General features: G+C 42.3%; 1 protein-coding gene across 5 annotated transcripts in view; it reads right to left on the bottom strand.

Moving 5' to 3' along the window:
- Positions 1-20,143, bottom strand: part of LOC147022297 (septin-9-like) — a 66,283-nt gene that overhangs the window by 2,357 nt on the left and 43,783 nt on the right. For 4 of the 5 annotated variants that reach the window (XM_085893028.1, XM_085893023.1, XM_085893024.1 and 1 more), the window contains 6 exons: positions 15,302-15,430; positions 15,120-15,201; positions 12,405-12,542; positions 11,995-12,112; positions 11,498-11,593; positions 315-411 (listed from right to left, as the gene is read on the bottom strand). In XM_085893028.1, the coding sequence (XP_085749154.1) occupies positions 315-411; positions 11,498-11,593; positions 11,995-12,112; positions 12,405-12,542; positions 15,120-15,201; positions 15,302-15,430 (660 nt within the window). Of the gene's footprint in view, positions 1-314; positions 412-11,497; positions 11,594-11,994; positions 12,113-12,404; positions 12,543-15,119; positions 15,202-15,301; positions 15,431-17,152; positions 18,070-20,143 lie in introns of those variants that run through there. The other variant, XM_085893027.1, reaches the window with a different exon arrangement.

Genomic DNA, 20,143 nt, shown 5'->3' with positions numbered 1-20,143 from the left:
AGAGGGGAGGAAAAAAAAAAAAGGAAAATAATTGTATTATGACAACTTATTCACCAGTAATAGACATACTGAAAAACAATTATACACATGCGGTTCACTTTCAAATTCAAAAGCTTGAAACAAAAATAATTGCAGAACGTGCATGGAAGAGGGAAGGAAGCAGGAAGCAATTGTATTCGCAGCTTCCTACATATGCACAAACTCCAATTCTTACCAAATCGGGTGAGTGGGGTGGAGGGGTGTGGAGGTCACCACACAGAAGATCTGGGTTTTAAACAGGATGTGACAAAATGCCACCCAGGGCGACGCCCTACCTTCCACAATACCCCAATTGGTCTTCCTGCCAAGAGTCTTCCTGCCATTGACTTGGTAGTCCTTGTCACTGCCGACCACGGCAAAAGGGAGCAGGTCCTGCATGCATACCACCCAACAGGTAAAGATCCTCACAAAAAAACCTCACTGGAAAAAGCAGCAGCAGAAGAAGAAGAAGAAACCAAATTTTCAAAACAAAAATACTATTCTCATCATTTTTGTGCGTTTGGCCAATTATATTTGTTTCTGTAGTAGAGGAGGAAACCGCTGGAGAGAAACGGCAAGAAGTTCAGGAAGTCATCAAGCTTGATGCATAGAACCAGAGTTGGTGTCAAAGCCACCCAATGCTCGCCTGTTTATACATTTATCGTTTTTAAAAGACTCGTCTAGTAATTAATATTTTTTATAAAGCATTGCAGTGAAGTCTGATTCAAATAATTTTAAAGCAATATATGTATTTGCATGTTGTAATCAGTAACAAGAGCGCAAGTGAGCACAATATACGCCCGAACAAGAAGGTATATACAGAATTGTGCTACTACGTGGAAAACAGCATCCTGGTTGCCATGGCAACCACTCTAGATGATGAACGTATGTCGCGACACACCGTCTCCACAGTCTGTACCTATGTACCAGATATGAAACGTGAAAGTTGAAAACTTTGGGAGTTAGAGTGCGGACAGGAATGGACGGACAGACAGACAAACAGAAGGACGACCGGTATCACATTATACGCCCCGACATATATATGTATATATATATATATATATATATATATATATATATATATATATATATATATATATATATATATATATATATAAACATATATATCGGGCGTATAAAAAAATAGTGTGGTCGATAAAAACATTATAAAGGAAAAAATAACGCACCAAAAACTTTAACATTTTCACGCTCACGCCGGGGGTATCGCTATAGCTCTCTGTTCTTCGAACAGGCGAACTAAAAATGGTACTCAGTCCATCAACTTTTTTGTTTGTTTTTTTTCCTAAAAAAAAGCTAAAAATATGCCAATTGGGGAAATAGCTGCATTCAGCATTACCAACGACTCGAGGAGCTAATTGGTTGGTCAATCAAGTGATGTGACACCAGCAATAAAGTATAGTGGGAGAAACACGCAATTACAAAGTGTGTGTTACGTAGAGGGACAAAGATATTTTTTCTTTACAAGATCAAGGTTCATGGATGAGTGAGGTGACGGCGAGTAAAGAAGGCAATAAACTGACAGATCAGTGGTGGCGTGACAGTTGGACACAATAAGCAAGGTAATGAATGAACAAACCGGGGGGGGGGGAAAGGAGGGAAGGTATGGAGAAAACAGTAACCTGCAATTATGAAGGTTAGCTTAGGTCGGGTATATGGGGGTTAAATCTTTTTTTATTTTTTCTTAAAGACTGATTGGGGAGGGGTGGGGGTGTCAAGGCAATGAGAGATGGTGGTGCACTGCCTGCTTGAAGCCTCAGGGAACCTAGTGGGATATAACAGCTTCAGGAAGGTAGCTAAACAGATGGGAGAGAGGCATGAAACAAAAGAGTTGTGGTGGGCATACAGGCTGGATTTTATAAACTTAACCAGGGAGGTGGGGGGCTGAGGTTACTGGAAGAGTGCATACCTCCTGGAGTTTATAGGAAGATTTAAAGGGTTGAGAGAGCACAGGGAGCTCGACCAAAGCAGAGGCTACGAACTTGCCTGCAATGTGAGAGCGAAAGACCTTGTGCTTTAGTGTACTCATGGAAGATGCCAACAATGTTGAGAGCTTTGGATTCCATTGACTCCAGGGGGGACAAATGTGATGTTGGGGCCAGAGCTAATAGGGGGGACAGCAGTAGTACATCGAGATAAGTAAAAAGGCCTTGTACACTGTGAGCAGTTGAATTTTTTTTTTCCAATGAAAAACCTCGAACAGCCCAGCAGCAGTTTGGCTGACAGTGAGGCCCAAAAGTTAAAAAATATTAAAAAAAATCCAACAAACCCCTAAGTTTACATTCGACGAGGAACATGCCAGGTGAGTGCCAAAGGAACAATGATGTGCCAAAACGGCTCCACGAAAAACATCAGTGAATAAACAGGTGCAGAAATCACGTCCAGACTACCGAGGACAGACATTTATAATGTTAATACTGAACACCGAACAATTGCTTAAAATGACAAATGGTCCACACAGAACAGTGCACCCCCTCCACCACGCCCCCCCCCCAACCCCTCTTCCCCCTTTCCATAGCCACATGCATTACGCAAAACAAATCTTCTCTTCCCCCTACTTATACAACTGTGGCCCCACGGTCAGGGCCAGTACGTTACCTTTATACCCTCAATCACCTCGCTCGAGTACAGACGAGCAAATTAAGCACTATGGTCCGATCAATGGATAAACTTGTGTCAAGTGACGTATGGCAGTGGTTCTGTCGAAATTCCTATGAAAAGGTGTTTGTTCAACTGAGGCCATTTAAAAAGGGATTTGTCGTGGAGCACCCTGTGACAAATTATCAATCCATCTTACGAGTGCCTGATGTGACATCAACGACCGACCGAGCGAACGGTTTTTTTTTTGCAGTTCGTTCGACGCACCGTTTCGGTCTCATTGTGCGAACACTACGATTGGAGCAAAAACATTTTGAGACACTGACAACTACCGACACCAGTGTATGCCGAGTGCCTTAACAAGTGGCATTTAAAGGAAGAAAAAGGAAGAAAAAGTTAGAAAACCAGACAACTATACAACTCTGTTGAGAAAAACCTGTACGTTTTATTTGTCAGCAAAGTTCAACAGGCAGAATTGTAATGAATGAAAGAACATTCAGAATGCATGACGTAGGACTGGAGGGCCAAGGCTCGGCTCGGTGTGAGGTTACATTGTTAAGCGTGCAGGGGTAAACCCAGAATGTGTTTTATTTCATTTCCAGTTGGCTTTACACCGTCTACAACGATCCTTTCAAACTCTGGGGGGAATTTAACGTTACTCATTTCAACCCCCCTCCCCGGGAATGCTGAAGCTAAATTTCTCGGATCACAAATCACTAACAGCCTCGGGTTTAATAAAAAAAAATATATATATATATATCCACTTGGAGAAGAATAAGGAGATTGAGGGTAACTAGAACGGCACTCGGTCAAAAGCCATACCTCCACTGGGCTGAGCAGTTTACGTTTTATATCCCTCTGATAGGCCAGATCTGAATCTGGACTGGAACCAAAATCGAATCTGCTTGTTCTCGTCACAGATCCAGCTCATCCACAACTTTTTTAAACATCATGCTACATATCGTTTTTGGCCTCAACTCTCAAATGGTGAAGAATCACTTGTTAAATTTTAAAAACTCTCACATCCAAATAAATCACCAAAACTGAAGCAATTCTTCCTTGGCACATGCGCACGCACGCTCGCACGCACACAACCTCTCCACCAAGTTTCATCCAAATCTGTCTAGCTTTTTGAGATATCCTGCTCATAGAGACAAACAGACAAACGGGTCAAAACATAATCTCCATCAACCTTTGGTGGTGGAGATAAAAAGGCAACACACTTGACAAGAGTGCATTGGAAAAGAGGGCATCAGAGAGAGAGAGAGAGAGAGAGAGAGAGAGAGAGAGAGACAGAAAGAGTGATCTGCAAATCAGAGGGTTGGGTTAGGTCGGGTCATTGAAGGTAGAAATAACTGCAAATGTATTTTCTAAGTTGACTAAAGTAGAACGAACTTCAATGACATCAGCAAATGAATCTCAGCTCAAAAAAATAACTAAATAAATAAATGCTGACATTATTTTATACAATTCCGATCTGTTTGGGTTTCTCTTCCACCAAAACGAGCGTGTTGCAAAAATGAGTCCCAACAAATGGATTCCCATAGCTTGGACACAGTCATCTATTGGCTCTCCGTTACCAGAACTTCCACACTGACACGTTGGGCAACTCTGGAGAAATTGTAAACATTTTCTGACAAAGTTGCCAGCATGGCACACATTGGCCCAGATGTGAGTAAACTGCTTCACGGTATCCGCAAGCATACGTTCCACGGTACTCATCGTCGCACAGTCTTTTGCAAACAGATTGCACTTCACGTTTAATATCAGCCGGACAAAGAAACCTACCCTCCCCAAATGCCACTCGTACGTATAATCACGTGCAGGACAAGGACATTGAGAGACATCAACTCGTTTTGCATGAACTGCAAAAAAAAAACACATGAAGAGACTTGAACCAGGAATTCCTGCACACTGAGCCAAGCACTCAGAAGACAGTGCCAAATAGGTCAACCCCAACTTCACAACAACAGAGTCAAAACACACAACTAGATGAACACTGGCGACATCTTCTAGAATCCTTCGCAATGCGTCATTCTCGTTCAGCAATAGGTTGATAGCATTACAAAGAACGACGTCGTTTTTAACTTTCAAAATGCACCGAGTTGCACAACATTATATATATATATATATATATATATATATATATATATATATATATATATATATATATATATATATATATATATATATATATATATATATATATATATATATATATATATATATATATATATATATATATGTATATATATATATATATATAGTGACGTTCACGGGACTTGAACAGTCCCGCCAACGTAGAATGAGCCAAAACGATGGAGGCGGTTTATTTGTTTATAACCCAAAGATGGCGGTTCTAATCGCTCTACCGCAAACGGGACGAGGAAGGTGGCACGAGTCGCTTTTCACTGAGTTGATAACATTTATTTCCCTAACCAGAAATAACAAGACTCGGCAAGAAGATGGATCTGGGGTGATTCGACGGGATGGTGGTGTGGGTTCGGGCGTGGGGAAAACACAGACAATTCCAATGAATATACAAATCTCAAACCCTCTAAGGCGCCAGGTACACACACACACACACACACACACACACACACACACACACACACACACACACACACACACACACACACACACACACACACACACACACACACACACACACACACACACACACACAACATAGCTATTCCTGGTGGTCAGGCTGGACCGTGGTTTGGACGCAACAGTCCCTAGATTGGCGTCGGACGAGCTGGCCTTGTTCTCGTCAGGGAGGCAGGAGAAACCGTGGTACTGTCGACCTCCTGGTCTTGGCCCAAGTCCGCTCACAGCCGCCAGGGAACCAGTTCTGGCGCAAAATTGCGAGCAGGAGAGGGAGGCAGGTCCGCCCGCCGTTCGACCCCGTACTCCGAGCCAGCAGAACCCCAGAGCCAACCAAAGTGAGGCACGAGGCTCAGCAAGGCTACAAGACACGATCAAACCAGGGCCGAATCAGCGCAACAACAAGCATGCTCCCAGCACAACAGCCTCCACCAAAACGGTTTTTCTATCCCGATCTTCTTCCTCTTCCTTTTCGACCCTGAACAGAACCTTTTTATCCTCCCGTCCTCGTCACTTCCAATCACGCCGTTTTATTGGCCCACCGCCGTCGCCTTCCGCCAATCGTGATCACGGGGCGGAGCCATCCGCAGCACTGTCCTGTGACGTCACGGCAAGCCTCCAGAGAATACTAAAAGGGGTTTACGCAGACACACTTACCCTATCCCGTGTCCCTATCTAATTACGTGACAATTATCATTTCCCCCTTGAAGAAATGGACATTTACTAGACAACTTATCACCACTGAATTGCTACTTATTACATCGAGATCCTGGTACACTCGAACAGCATGGCATACCTAATTAAACATCCTAATTACCCTTTGAATGCATACCCCCCCTCAAACGTAACAATATATATATATATATATATATATATATATATATATATATATATATATATATATATATATATATATATAGTATATCAACTGCACACATTCACTAGAACAAAGTAGAACGGCATTCGGTAGAGTGCATACCTCCGCCAGGCTTAACAGTTTACGTTTTATATCCCACCGATAGGCCAGATCAGCATCTGGAGTATTCGTCCTTGTCACACACCAAAATGTAATCGGCTTCTACTGGTCAATTACCCAACTCATCGACCAAGTTTCATCATAACCAGTTCATAACTAGATATCGTTTTGGCCCCATCTCTCAATGGTGAAGAATCACTTGAAAAACTAAATAATTCTCATTTCCAGATCTTCACCAAAATCGAATAAATTCGTCCTCGTCACATACCCAACCTGTCCTCCAAGTTTTGTCCGAATCCATCCATAACTCAAGACGTCCTGCTCACAGACAAACAAAGACAGACAAACAGGGGTGAAAACACAACCTCCAATCTACCTTCAGTGACAGAGGTAATCAAGGCCAAATACCATTAATGCTTGATATAAAATAATTCCTCGCTTTGCCAAACGTCGAGGCCAAAATTAAACATTTCAAATGTCGATCCAGACATCCAACCAAACAAATATTTTGAACAGACTAACAAGCCAGAACACTAATGACGATCTTATTTTAACATGAAAACTAGAAAATACAATTTGATTCAAATATGTGTCGATGGATATGCCTGATCCTCAAAACAATTTTTGGTGACGTTAAACCACCTTCTCAATAATCATCGTTACTCAATGCGGATTTTATTCCTGCATTCAAAGTTCCAGCATCATACCTTGGGTCTTTTGGGACTCTGGGGTCTTCCAAATGCGTGGATTTTATTCTTGCATTCAAAGTTCCAGCATCTCATTTCCCAAGGACCGCAGGCACGAATCGTGTCACTAGACCGTGCCATCCTGTTTAGAATTTGTTTTGATAAAAGGGGAAGGGCCCGGACTCAGCTTTGCTTTTGCTTCCTGTTGGGCCCGCACTGCCCAAGACGGATCATTTGGGTGAGAGGAGTGAGACGAGCTTCCTTTTATACCGAGCTCTTGGAGATGAGGCGTTACAAGACTCAGGAAAGAAAATAAAAATTTATAAATAACTAAGTTTTGTGTTTGTTCATGAAACTGAACCAATGCTGTAATTTTGCCAAAGACAACGTCAGAGTCATACGTAACACGAATACCGTACACCTTCAGGTTTACAGGTCTGAGTTGTGCCGCTCAGCATTCCCATCTCAATTGATGTCCCACACAATGATATATCGACCGATGTCAGACTTGTGATTTAATCACTCGAGCTCCTCCACGAGCCATAAGATCACGAAATAATTAACCAACACGTTTAAAAATCATTCGGTCAATCACTTGCACAACAAACCCCGCAAGATTTTGCAGAATAGTTATTTTCACAGAAGTACGTTTATCTTTTTTCCTGTTTTACAAAAAGAAGTACTTTTTCGAAAAAAGACTCGTAATGAAATTTGACATTTCTACGGACAGAATAACAACAAACGTTTCAAGAACTAGAGCGGCACTCGGTAGAGCGTATACCTTTGCCATGCTGAACCGTTTACGATTTGTATCCCACCGATAACCCTGGACCTGCATCCGGACCGGAACCAAAATCTAATCGGCTTATTCTTGTAACCTACCCAACTCGTCCACCGAGTTTTGCCATAATCCACCCGTCACGTTTCCAGATATCATGCTAAATATCGTTTTTGGCCCCATCCGTCAATGTTGAAGAATCACTGAAAGTTCTTGTATCCGGATCCGGATCTTCACCAGAATCTTAATCAATTGAACCTTGTTGCACACCCGACATGTCCACCAAGTTTCATCTGAATCTATGAATAATTTTTTGAGATATCATGCTCACAGACAGACAGACGAATGAAGAGGGGTGAAAACATAACCTCGGTCCACCTTCGGTGATGGAGGTAAACGAGACAATCGAGACAGTAAAAGCCTCTTCAGTCCAACTTGCCCAAACGTATTCCTGTTTTGATTAAGGAAACAAAACACATCCACCGAACAAATGGCATCCTGGCCATCATTTGACATCACAGCTGAAAAAGGCCAAATGTTTACAGAAGTACGTTCAGCAGAATTAAACGAATGGGGGAAAACGAGAAATAAGTTAAAAAAATAACTAAGGGATATCTATTTATTACGTGTGCAAACGTAGCAGCATTAAAAGAATTTGGCCTAAAGTGTGGAAACTGTACAAAGCTCTCCAAAAGGTGCAGTCATTCGTAACGTAGCTTGGGGTGACGGAGGTCAATGACTACACGAGGTTTCCTCTGTGTCCTTCTCACAAAACGTCTCGAGTGTCTCGTTTTATTAACTAAACGAGTCCATCCATGCATTGGGACCACACTCTGTCCTGAGCGTTGGTGCTGTCTAAGCAGTCTCCTGCGTTAATGGGCACGATCCTGGACGGGTCGCCACTCCGACAGTATACAAGCATGCTGGTACTCATTTTGCCGACCTCGGAAGGATGACAGGTTGAGTCAACCCCACCTGGTATCAATTCAATGGCCGAGGGGGATTTAAACTCAGGACCAGAGGATCATAAGCCCACCACCATAACCATCAAGTCAACACCAGGCATATGTTGCAGTATATTTATGATAATAACAGGTAAGAGAAATTATGAACACTGCTTCCAACTCGATGGTTTACTGATAATAGCTTTAAAATTACCAGTTTAATCGAATAAAAATATTTCATCCGAGTTAAATATTCAGATTATTCATCTTATGGATGATAGTGATAAATTTATAAACTGTTCTTCTGCTTTCGGCTGCTCCCGTTAGGGGTCGCCACAGCGGATCATCCGTTATGATCCGCATACTGATTTGGCACAGGTTTTACGCCGGATGCCCTTCCTGATGAAACCCTGGTCGCCTCTCACGACACAGGGATAAGGATTGGGTTTCGCCATGATTCCGGGCTGCCCTCCACCCTCTCATAGCACGGCTCAGCACAGAGCTCCCGTCCTCAAGCGATCCTCCAACCCAAGCCTCCTAGTCGCCGGATTACAGGTGCACGCCACTACGCCCAGTATAGTGAGAAATTTATAAAGAAGTTCTTGTAAATGAGATAACATATCCAGATTTGAATCAAGTGGTATTAACCCACAACTTCGGAACTCTAATGTTATGTTTATCAAATTGTCAAAAGTTCTTCTTTCCATGTGAAAAAAAAATTAAAAATAAATAAATCTTTGCACGCATCCAAATGAGTCGCTCTTTCAAATGTCAATCCATTCTGGAGGTGTCAGTGTCGTTATCTGAAACAATCTTACAAAATGCTTTTTTGTTCAAGCTGTTAGAACTCCCCCAATGGCTCGCTTACACTTTCACACCACAAATTATTGAGGACAAATTGCCCCGACATCCACATGCCCCCCCACGACCCCACTCCTTGCCTTGCAATCTTCCAGTTGCCGTTTCGTTAAGAGTGCAGGTTTTTTTTCATCTCCTTGACATCCTCTCCCAACGCACTGGATCTGTCATGTTTTACTGTTGTCGTTCGTTCCCCATGTCATTAATCATGTCATCAATTTGTTGCCAACCACTTGTCCGTTCCAACTTGGTCCTGTTACGTTGACCTTGACTTTGTGTTTGTCGAGGCTTCAGCTATTCCATATGCTCGTGAAGCACAAGCTTTCCACATTCTCACTTCCTTCTCTTTTTTTTCTTGTTACCCTAAAGCTCATCTTTATCACCAATCTCCCTACAACAATAAAACTCATTAACTTTTTTTTTGTTTTTTGTTTTTAACAAAAGCAAAACCCCTCACTCATTCTATCCATCAGTTCTTTCTTCTCGGATTCCACGTCCTTTTAAACGCTTAATCCTCAAACTGCCTTCCTTGCTTCCAAAACTTTTTAAACGACGTTTGAAAAATCTTTCATCTGTCTTTACTGCCATTTCCAAATGACCTCCTCCCCCTCCTCCTCTTTCTCCTCTTCCTCCTCCTCCTCCTCCTCACCCCCCCCCCACATTTATCTCATGGATCATTAGCCAACCCCAAGTCTCATCGCGTTCATACAGCACAACTTTTCTTCATGCTTTTAAACCAATGTTCTCTTCATCCTGGTTGCATTGTTGTCATTTGGCAAAACTTAGGATACATGAAAGAAACCCGGTCTGCAGGGAGTGGAGGCTCACGATCATGAACCCCCCTCCATGTTTACATTTACCCCTCCCCCTACATCTTCTTCCCCCATGAGCCCTGTCACCACCGACCTAAATCCATCAACCCCAATCCCTCAACATACCTGATGTCCCCACACCCCTTCCCCTCCTCCACCCTCCCTAAGTGTGGACCACCAATACTCAATGTCTTTGTTCAAATATCACCGACTTCTCCAGTCAGGCTATTTCTGCAGCACTGCATCAAGGGCACAACCTCACCCACAAAAAATGAATAAGTTAATAAATAAAACCTCTTATCAGGATGTCAAAAAAAACAAAAAAAAAACATGTTACGAGCAGCTGCACACAAAGGCACAACAAGGTATGTCGAGTAATCCACCGGCACATCTGCAAAAGTGTCAATATCTCAGTTCCAGAAAACTCATGGAAACATGAACCAAAAACAATCATTGAAAACAAGGAAGTAAAGCTCACATATGACATCGTGAACCCATCGAGCGTGAACAGAGAAAACAAAGCACGGTGACCGGATATAGAACTGATGTACAAAAAAAGAAAAGAAGGTTTTGCTAAATGAGGTTTCAGTACCCAGCGATTTTAGCCGAAACAACACAGAAATCAAGAAAATGACCAAATAACCAGGATTTCAAAAATGAATGGAAAAAAAAAACATCTTGGAAACTGAAGAGTGCTAAAATTGTACGATTGATTAATTATTATCAGAACTCCAGGAAAGATGCATAAGAACCTTACAGAGATCTTAAAATCCGTCCCCGGGAATGTTATTACAAACTACAGTTGGAAGCCGTCCGGGTCCGGGTGACGATCCTGAAAAGAACCCTCAGAACAAAACTTTGAGAACAAGAAAACTTCACAAATTGGTCCATGAATTGCAACCACCCCATTGCCGAAATGGAAGTGGATACTTCAAGCCCTGGGAGGACTCCGTCCCACCTTCTGAAACCCGCATAAGGAGCGAACAACCAACAACACACACCTCAACTGCTGTTAACATGGACAGACAATCGTAATTGTTCAACGCAAGTCTTTGTTCCTCATCCGTGGCGATTGCAGCCGTCACCATGGCATTGCCGAAAGACCATCTGCGACCTTGTGGTGATGACACAATCTAAATGTTCAAACCCGGATTTATGCAACGAGCACCCACCCCCTCCACGTCCGGTAATCACAAACTCACCCGTATCCTGTCGTTCACAACCTTATCATCTGCATCTTCATCAAATTCCTTCTGTGGGTAGATGTCTATTCCATTCAGAACGAGATCTTCCTTGATCTACAAATATCAGGTCAGAATGAGTAAGTGATTCAGTAGCTTTCATCAATCTCATGTAATAAAAAAAAACAGGGAAGGAAGAGGAGGAATGGGGGATAAAAGGAAGGGTAGGAGAATGAAGGTTTGGTTGGTGGATGGGTACGGCTGGGAGCGACTTAGGGAGACCGAGCACTGAAGGCCATGCTGAAGGTGAGATAGACCTCAAAAACACCTCCATTTTAGCACAAATATTGGATAGATGAGGTTTTTTTTTTTTTTGGTTCGACATTCTTCCCACTCGCTCGAAATACATTACACATGGGAGTTTTGCCATTTTAGCTTTTGGCATCTCAGAACTGTGCACATTCCAAAAAAATAGGGGAACCAGTCATGACAGGCGGACAAGAACGTCACAAAACCACCTTTTTTTTGAACGTGGCTCGCTCTTCCAACGTCAGCGTGTCTGCTTTGGCGATGACCGGGACTATGTTCACCACTTTGCACAAGCGTTTCATGAACTCTATGTCAAGTATCCGCAGACTGCAAATCACGAGGCAGGTAAACTTGATTAGCGCATGTAAAACCCTGCATATTCTCCCATCTCAAATTCAAAAAAAATATTAAGTAACAGCATTCTCCCTCCCCCTCCCCTTTCACCTGATACCCCCCCCCCTCCCCAGCCCCAATCCCCAACCCTCAAGTGGCCTTTTATATTAATTTTACTCGTGGAAACTTTTGAGCAAATAATTCAAACAAAAAAGAAAACAGAACCAACCCAGTGCAAGATGAATTAAAAAAAAACCTCTCCAACAAACAAAGTGAAAGAACTTACGAGTGCCCGGTGGGAGGAATGAAGTAAACGCAGCAGTGCACCCGACTATCCGGAATGCACTTTTTTCGATTGATGTTGACTTCTTCGCACAAGTATGCCTCATACTGATGATTGATGTGTCGCAGGACAGGCTCCCAGCTGGACACAGTCGATCATCAAGTTTCAGATTCAAAAAGGAAAAATAAAAAGACCATAAACAGTTTATAAATTACAAAAGAAAAGCAGATCGACGTAAATTCGATTAAACTTCACGGGAACAATAATTGCATAAAAGTTACAAGATGTGCAAGACTCCGGTGAAAGCAAAAACCAAGGACGAAGAAATCGTGGAAGCCGATAAATGATTAAATGTATATTTCTACAATTTGTTCAAACTTTTGATGACGATTGCACTAAACACCGCTCAGAGACTTTAAAAAAAAAAAAAAATTTTTTAGCAGTTGGAACTGCTGTTCACCTCAATTCTCAGCTGTTTAAATTTCAATTGTGGTGTTCCAATAATTAAACAAATTAAATAAAGTTACGAGACACCGCCCGCAGAAGTCTGGAAATTAAATAAATTGAATGAAGTTACAGACACCACCCGGAGAAGTCTGGAAATTAAATAGATTAAATAAAGTTAACAACACCGCCCGGAGAAGTTGGGAACTTTATTTAATCATAATAATAATAATATAATGGGCGTAAGCCTGGAACTTCTAACACACTTTTCTCCGAACATATTCTGTTCATACTTTCGAAATCTTCACATTTTGTGTTCCATGTATTTACGCAGGTGATAGCGGATTCAAAAAAAAAAAAAAAATCGAATGTAGATAGAATTTTCAAAGAGAGAATCGATGACGTCACAATCAGCAGCGTTCGGCGGCAAACCGACGGCCGGGTCCCAGATGACGTGCTTTACTTATCCAAGTCTACGAGTTCAGGACATTTGTTCAACTCAGTATTTACGACTTTTATCCTGCCATGTTGTTAATCTGTTGATGGAGGTAACATAGAAACGATGAATTTGTCAAATCGTTCGTGTTACGCATCTGGCACTACGTGTCAAGGCCAACAATCTAAAGCGACCGGTCTCAAACGTGACCATGGGCACCAACACACGCCACCAATATGAACTGAACTGTTGAATGCGGCACAAAACATCCAAAGAAACTACCCTAACTGAGTATTGCGATTTGTCCTGTCCCCCATACCAATCGTAGACGGATATCTGCTAGTTTACTTAATTTCCAGACTTGATTAATTTAATTTACGGACTTCTCCGGTTGGTGTTCGTAACTTTATTTAATTCAATTTCCAGACTTCTCCGGGTGGTGTTTGTTTGTAACTTTATTTAATTTATTTAATTTCCACGAAATTTAAATTTAAACAGTGGAATCGAGCTTAACAGCAGTTCCGACTGCTAAAAAATAAAAAAATAAAAAATAAAAACACCTCCGGACGTGTCCAGACATCGTTTCGTACGACCCCTTGGTGAAGGTACAATGCAGTGCACGCACGTGATAAATTTACATTTCAAAGTACACGGCCTATTTGCCTGCATATTTGAAGCCAGAAATATCCGTGATGAGTTTGGTTCCATGCTAACATCACGAGCATGGCTGAAACTTGATGGTTTAAAGTCAATCAATCATCATAACCCCATGCATGCGAAGCGAAAAGCGGGGTAAAGCAATTGGTTCACTCGTATCTGCAAATGTCAATTAAAGATGGAGGACCAACTTGATTTCAACTGAACGTTACATTTTGAACACAAATTCAAAAAAAAAATAATGTACTATGTTAAATAAGGTGGTGTAAAAGGCGCTGCATCAGGCAGCTGAATTCAGCTGCATAAACTTCCGAAAAAAAATTTCTCCACCATTTAAGATCTTTATTTAATTTCAATTGAATTATATACACGAACACTGTAGAACACGAATTGCCTTTTTGGCACTTTCAAAAACTTTCCGTTTAACAGTGCTCAGACAAAATATTACGGCATTTTTACGTCATCACGGCCAATCAAATTTGCCGCTCGCAGACTCCACTCATGTCCTCATTTCTCAACACAGCGCAGGGTAATGCGTTCTATGAACTCTCTAATTTTTTAAGTCAGGCTGAACAAAATCAAAGCAACGACGACAATATGATGAAATGGTAAAAGGAATCATGGCACCAGAACTCAGAGTCATGACTGACTCATGCATTACAAGTTTTAAGTGTTTTGGGATGCTTTGTACTCCGTATTTAAGCCACATTTACAAATGCAATTCAAGCTGTAATCTTCCATAACTCATTGCTGCTTTGGACCAACATCCTGTTAACGATGCATGTGATGCACATTGGAAGGGTGCAAGCCGGCAAAGCAACGCAGGGAACCGAGGAGCCAAAAAAAACAGACGGACAGGATATGATGAGACAAAAATGAAGGGATTAAAGAAGGTCGAAGCTTGAACATTGGTGAAGTCACAGCAGGGATCACTGCTCAGCTTGTTATCAGAATAAACTTGACTATTTCCCAGCAGAACTCAAGGAAACTGCAAAATTGCATTCACACTCAAAAATCCCATCCATGTGTGTCAAATCGCCACGTGTGACGGAAAACAGTGCAGACATGGTGGAAGCTTCAAACTTAATACGACGCCAATATGGAGTGGCGCTGCAACGATGTCACGACGAGCTAAGCGTCCTTTCGGGCACTTTATGTTGGTACAAAAAAAAAAGTCTTACCAATTGCAATTGTTTATTTGATCTCCAAAGCCTGGCGTGTCGATGACGGAAAGTTTCATCTTCACCCCCTTCTCCTCAATCACTGCAAGTCACAATGAAAAATAAAAAAAATTAAAACTTCAGATGGAAGCCTGAGCACTCATCAGTGAATCAAAATGTTAAACATGGCGGTGCTGCCTCACCGTGGCTCACCGACTTTATCTCGACCGTTTTGGGAATTTTTTCTTCATTGTTTGGATTGCACGACTTGCGGCTCACTTGCGCTTTGAACAGCGTGTTAATGAGCGTCGACTTTCCAAGACCGCTCTGACCTAAAGCAGAACAAGATGAGACAGCCCTTTAGTTACGTACAGAAGCAAGACAGATTAAAAAAATTGTCGACTATGCGAGCACAGTGGATCAGCACGTTTTAGTAGTTGCAGTAGATGTACAACATTACTGACAGATTTTGTGCATTTTATCAACGTCATGACACTCCTGGAGTTTCACGTTTGTAGCACTGGACCGTTTGAGGCCACCAAGGGTCTCGTATGCAAAATATGTCATGCAAGCCGAGGTCACAAGGCGATTGGACAAACCGCAGAATTTGCATCTTGAGATATCATGCTGATACAAGGCAATCCTATCCATCCCTTCACAAAAAGGAACAAACTAGTCATTTCAAAAACGATTTTTTTAAAAAAGTAAACACAACACATGCCTTTTTTATTTTTTTTTTGGAGAATCTTACTATAATGGAGCAATGCGTGGATGGCACCGAAACTCTAAACGTGACATTTAACAGTTATTGGGGCTACGTAGAGGTTACAAACCTGGTTTGACCTCTGGTTCCAACCGCAATACTGGCCTTAAGTGACCACGCAAGGCAAGCAGATAAGCACATACTTCAGCCTTACTCTGGTACTCCATCCGGCCCGAGCTCCGAGAAACCGAGAAACCCTCGGGCCGGATACGGTCCGTGAGCCGCAGCAGCACATTGCCCACCGAAGGTAGGCCGAAAAGGGTACTGGCAGAGGTGCCTGTTAACTCGTTGTTAGGAATGCAGAAAGCCATGCATACTCTTCAGCCGATACCATTTCAAGACAAAAGAGCACACCGAATGTATTTGGACAGCACACTCCAAGTTGAAATGATCCCTCCCAAACTGGCTGTGCATAATCCACAACCCTTCCACAACCCACCAGCATTGCAAAGCAGCAAAGCAATTTTTCCCATCTCCCATGAACATTAAAAACAAGGCAGCATGACTAAATATAGTACGTTACAGTACTCAGACAGAGACAGAGACAGACAGGAAAAAAAAAAATAGGAAAAAAAAGATGTCAATGCCAATTGAAGCATCAATATCTCGTATCTGCAATGATCAGAGCAACCAAATTGACAACTAAATAAATGAACCTAGAGTAGTATTTGAAAATGGATACCAGGAAATAGCAACAAACCAGCTACAAGTGGACAGTCAGTGTCTTGGGTTCAGCGACAATCCTTTAAAGACAAGCCCTTGGAGTAAAGGTGCCGTGACCTGGTACACCTGAAAACAATGCACCTTTGCTCAAGATTGAAAATATGGTCATCCAAGGAATGATATCCTTAAAAATGATGACCAAGCCGATAACCAGTAAAGTAGAACGCGTTTTTTTTTTATTAATGGATGTTATCGTGACATTTTTCACCACCATGCATTACCATGCACTACCTTCGTGAAGACCCTTATGTCTGTCTCTCAGGTTGACTTCACACCTTCCTATCCGGCTGCGCTGTTAACAACAGATTTCGTGACAATGTTGACGTTGTGTACGGGCCAACCCAGAACTCAGACCTAAACGTAACTGAACTGCTCTCGGACGTTTTGCAACGGTTCGAGGGCCAGAAACTCCAGAGCACAATACACCACTTACCCAGGAGGAGGAATGGTGCATCATTAACACTTTCGCTACCGGATTCTGGGAGGTACAAGATCACGCGCAGTGAGAATTACACCCTGTTAAAAAATTAATATACGGTTACGAATTCAATCCAGTATACATCCTTACCGTCACAATCCATCTATCCATCCATTGGGACCATACTCTGTGAGGAGCGTTGGTGCTGCCGAAGCAGTCTCCTTGGTTATTGGACACAATCCTGGACGGGTCGCCACTCCGACGCAGGGTACCAGCATTCTGGTACTCATTTTGCAGACTTCAGAAGGATGACAGGCAGAGTCAACCCCACCTGGTATAAATTCAACAGCTGAGGGGGATTTGAACTCAGGATCCTCGGATTCCAAGCCCACCACCCTAACCATTAAGCCAACACCAGGCATACCGTCCCAATACAGAATTGAAAATACAGGTGACGTATTACTCCAAAAGTGCAGGTGGAGTCGCTGTTGCGTGCAATGATTTTTTTCTTTCTGGGAAAGGCACACGATTTAAATAAATAATAACTTCGGTTATACCATAACATCAATGTACAAGTCCCACTGATGCCGTCATTGGTTTCAGGCGACTGGAATGAGGTGTGATTGTGAGATGGGGCCAATCAACCGTATATAAAACATATCTGAGCAATCAATCGAATAGAAAAGAGCGACACGTTGAAAGTATATATGAAGGTGAGAGGATGGAAAAAAAAAGAAAAATAAAAAAGAAGTGGCACAGAGGTAATTGTGAAGCCAACAAAAGCATTTGCACAGCCTGCAGCCAACCGAGCGCCGTCAGTTTGCTTGGGGAAAGTGGAATCAAGTCGAGTCAAATGCTGTCATTTCTGAAAAGGTGCACGAGATGGTTTTGGGCCAAATTTTTAGCTTGGTGGGAGAGGTTCTTTAATGGGCTATCAATTTTTACTTTTCCTTTCCATGAGCCTCGCCCATATAGAGAAATCAATAAATAAATCAAACATGCGTCCCGTCATTGAAGTGTGCACAGGTTTTCAATAATGCCGCCGATGTGCATTTTTCACACTTTTCGATCAGTCGATCGAATAGCAAGCGGGTGGTAAATTTATCCAAGTGTTAAATGTCCAGCTGCCACCCCCCCCCCCCCCATTCGATGAGCCGCAGCATCGCCGAGTTATCACCTTTAAAACAGCAAAATGATAACCAATACCATGAGAATTATGCACGTATTTATAAGTAGGAAGAGTTCAACGGGAGGGCAATGTACTCCGGTCCAATCCACAACATAAAAAAAGTGCAACAATACATTATGATTACATTCAAAAAACGAGAAGGGCACTCGGAAGAGCGCAAACCTCCGCCAGGCTGATTAGTTTATGTTTTGTATCCCACCGATATGCCGGATCTGGATTCGGACCTGAACTAAAATTTAAATCAGCTTGTTCTCGTCACCCAACCAACTTATCCATCAAGTTTGGTCTAAATCCGTCGACAACTTTTTGAGATATTGTGCTATATATCATTTTAGGCCCCTCAATCAATGGTGAAGAATCGCTGAAAAAAATAAAAATAAAAAAAAAAACTAAAAAAAAAAACTTATTGGATCCGGATGCATATCTTCACCGAAATAGAATCAACTCTTCCTTGTTATACACCAAAACTGTCCATCAAGTTTCGCCCAAATGTGTCCACAACTTTTTTGAGACATCCTGTGATATGTCGTTTTAGCCTTATCGCTCGATGGTGAAGAATTGCTGAAAAACATTCTCAGATCCAAATCCGGATCATCACCAAATTCTCGTCACTTCATTCGTGCCACATTCCCCAAGCCAAAACACATCTCCGGCCACGTTACTCGTTTTACACTCAGTTTTTGCTTCCGTGTCAGCAAAACGATTAAAAAACACTTTCAAATCAAAAAATGAGTTTAAATTGCATCGACAGCCTGACAACAGCTTTACAGGGGAACGGAAGGGATATCCCTCTCTGCAAATTGGCAGTGCGGGGCAGAGGGGGTTTATCTTTGTGACCCTTTCTTCTGTGCTCGGAGAGAAAGGGTTTCAAAGAAGGTGTTGACTACATGCCCCCCCCCCCTAATACGGCTGTCCAAGATAGCTTAGAACGTAACATACAAGATCACAGAGCCTGGTGTTGGCTCAGTGGTTAGGGTGGTGGCTTGGGATCTTAGGGTCCTGAGTTCAAGCCCCGTTAGCTGCTGAATTAATACACCAGGGGTTTGACTCAACCTGTCATCCTTCGGAGGTCGGTGAAATGAGTACCACTTTCAGTGTGTGTACTGGTAGAGAGGCACTGCATCAGCGACACAGTCGCGCTTCAAGAAATGATAGCTTCCCCAGCAGCTAAGCTGCCGTACGACCACCACCACCAGATCACACAAAGCAGAGAATTAAAGCTTGTGGTCAAAAGGAATTTTGGATGCAGTTTATTATCTTGCCAAAACGAAGTTTTGCAAGATATGTTCGTCAGCTTGGATGTTTTATTTTTTGTTTTTTTTTGTTTTTTTGTTTGCCTGTAATCACGTATAAAAAATTCTGCAGAGCACAGTTATCATCGGAAATTTTTGTAACTTCGCATATCAGAGGCCTATAGAGGTCCCTTTCAGTGCACAAAATTTTGAAGATCAATGTCAAAGGTCAAGGTCACTTTGGCGCAAATCAGGGGAGTCGACGAAACCCTTATTTTTTGAGTAATTTTGATCGGATCGTCTTCAAACTTCATGGGAATATAGTTCATGGTCTGGGGCTCAGCTGATTAATTTTTGGTGGCGATTGGCCTTGACCTTCATGGTTAGCGCCTCAGATCAAACATATTTGACCCCAAGGTCAAATTTTCAAGTTTTAGGAACCATATCGTGTAGTACCTCAAATTGAACACCTCGATGAGTGCTTTCTAGATATGTCAAGCTTGAGACATTATGACGTCATTTGGTGACGTTATGAGGCAAACGCATATTTTTCATGGTTACTCTGTAGAACGATTCTCATCAGAATCTCTCGTAGGCAGATATTCCTCAAGGAGTCGCTCCTGGTGGATAGCAGCTCTGTTCACCTCGGTGTCACCTTAAAGAAGTCACACGTGGTCACCTTTTGGCAAGATACGGGTCACCCTGCGGGTGACATTGGTT

This window comes from Eptatretus burgeri, chromosome 8, assembly GCF_056783735.1.
Source record: "Eptatretus burgeri isolate ZD-2024b chromosome 8, Ebu_testis_v1, whole genome shotgun sequence".
In the NCBI taxonomy this organism is placed as follows: domain Eukaryota; kingdom Metazoa; phylum Chordata; class Myxini; order Myxiniformes; family Myxinidae; genus Eptatretus; species Eptatretus burgeri.
Note: the sequence above shows the minus strand (reverse complement) of the source record. Positions and strands in the feature narration are given on the sequence as shown.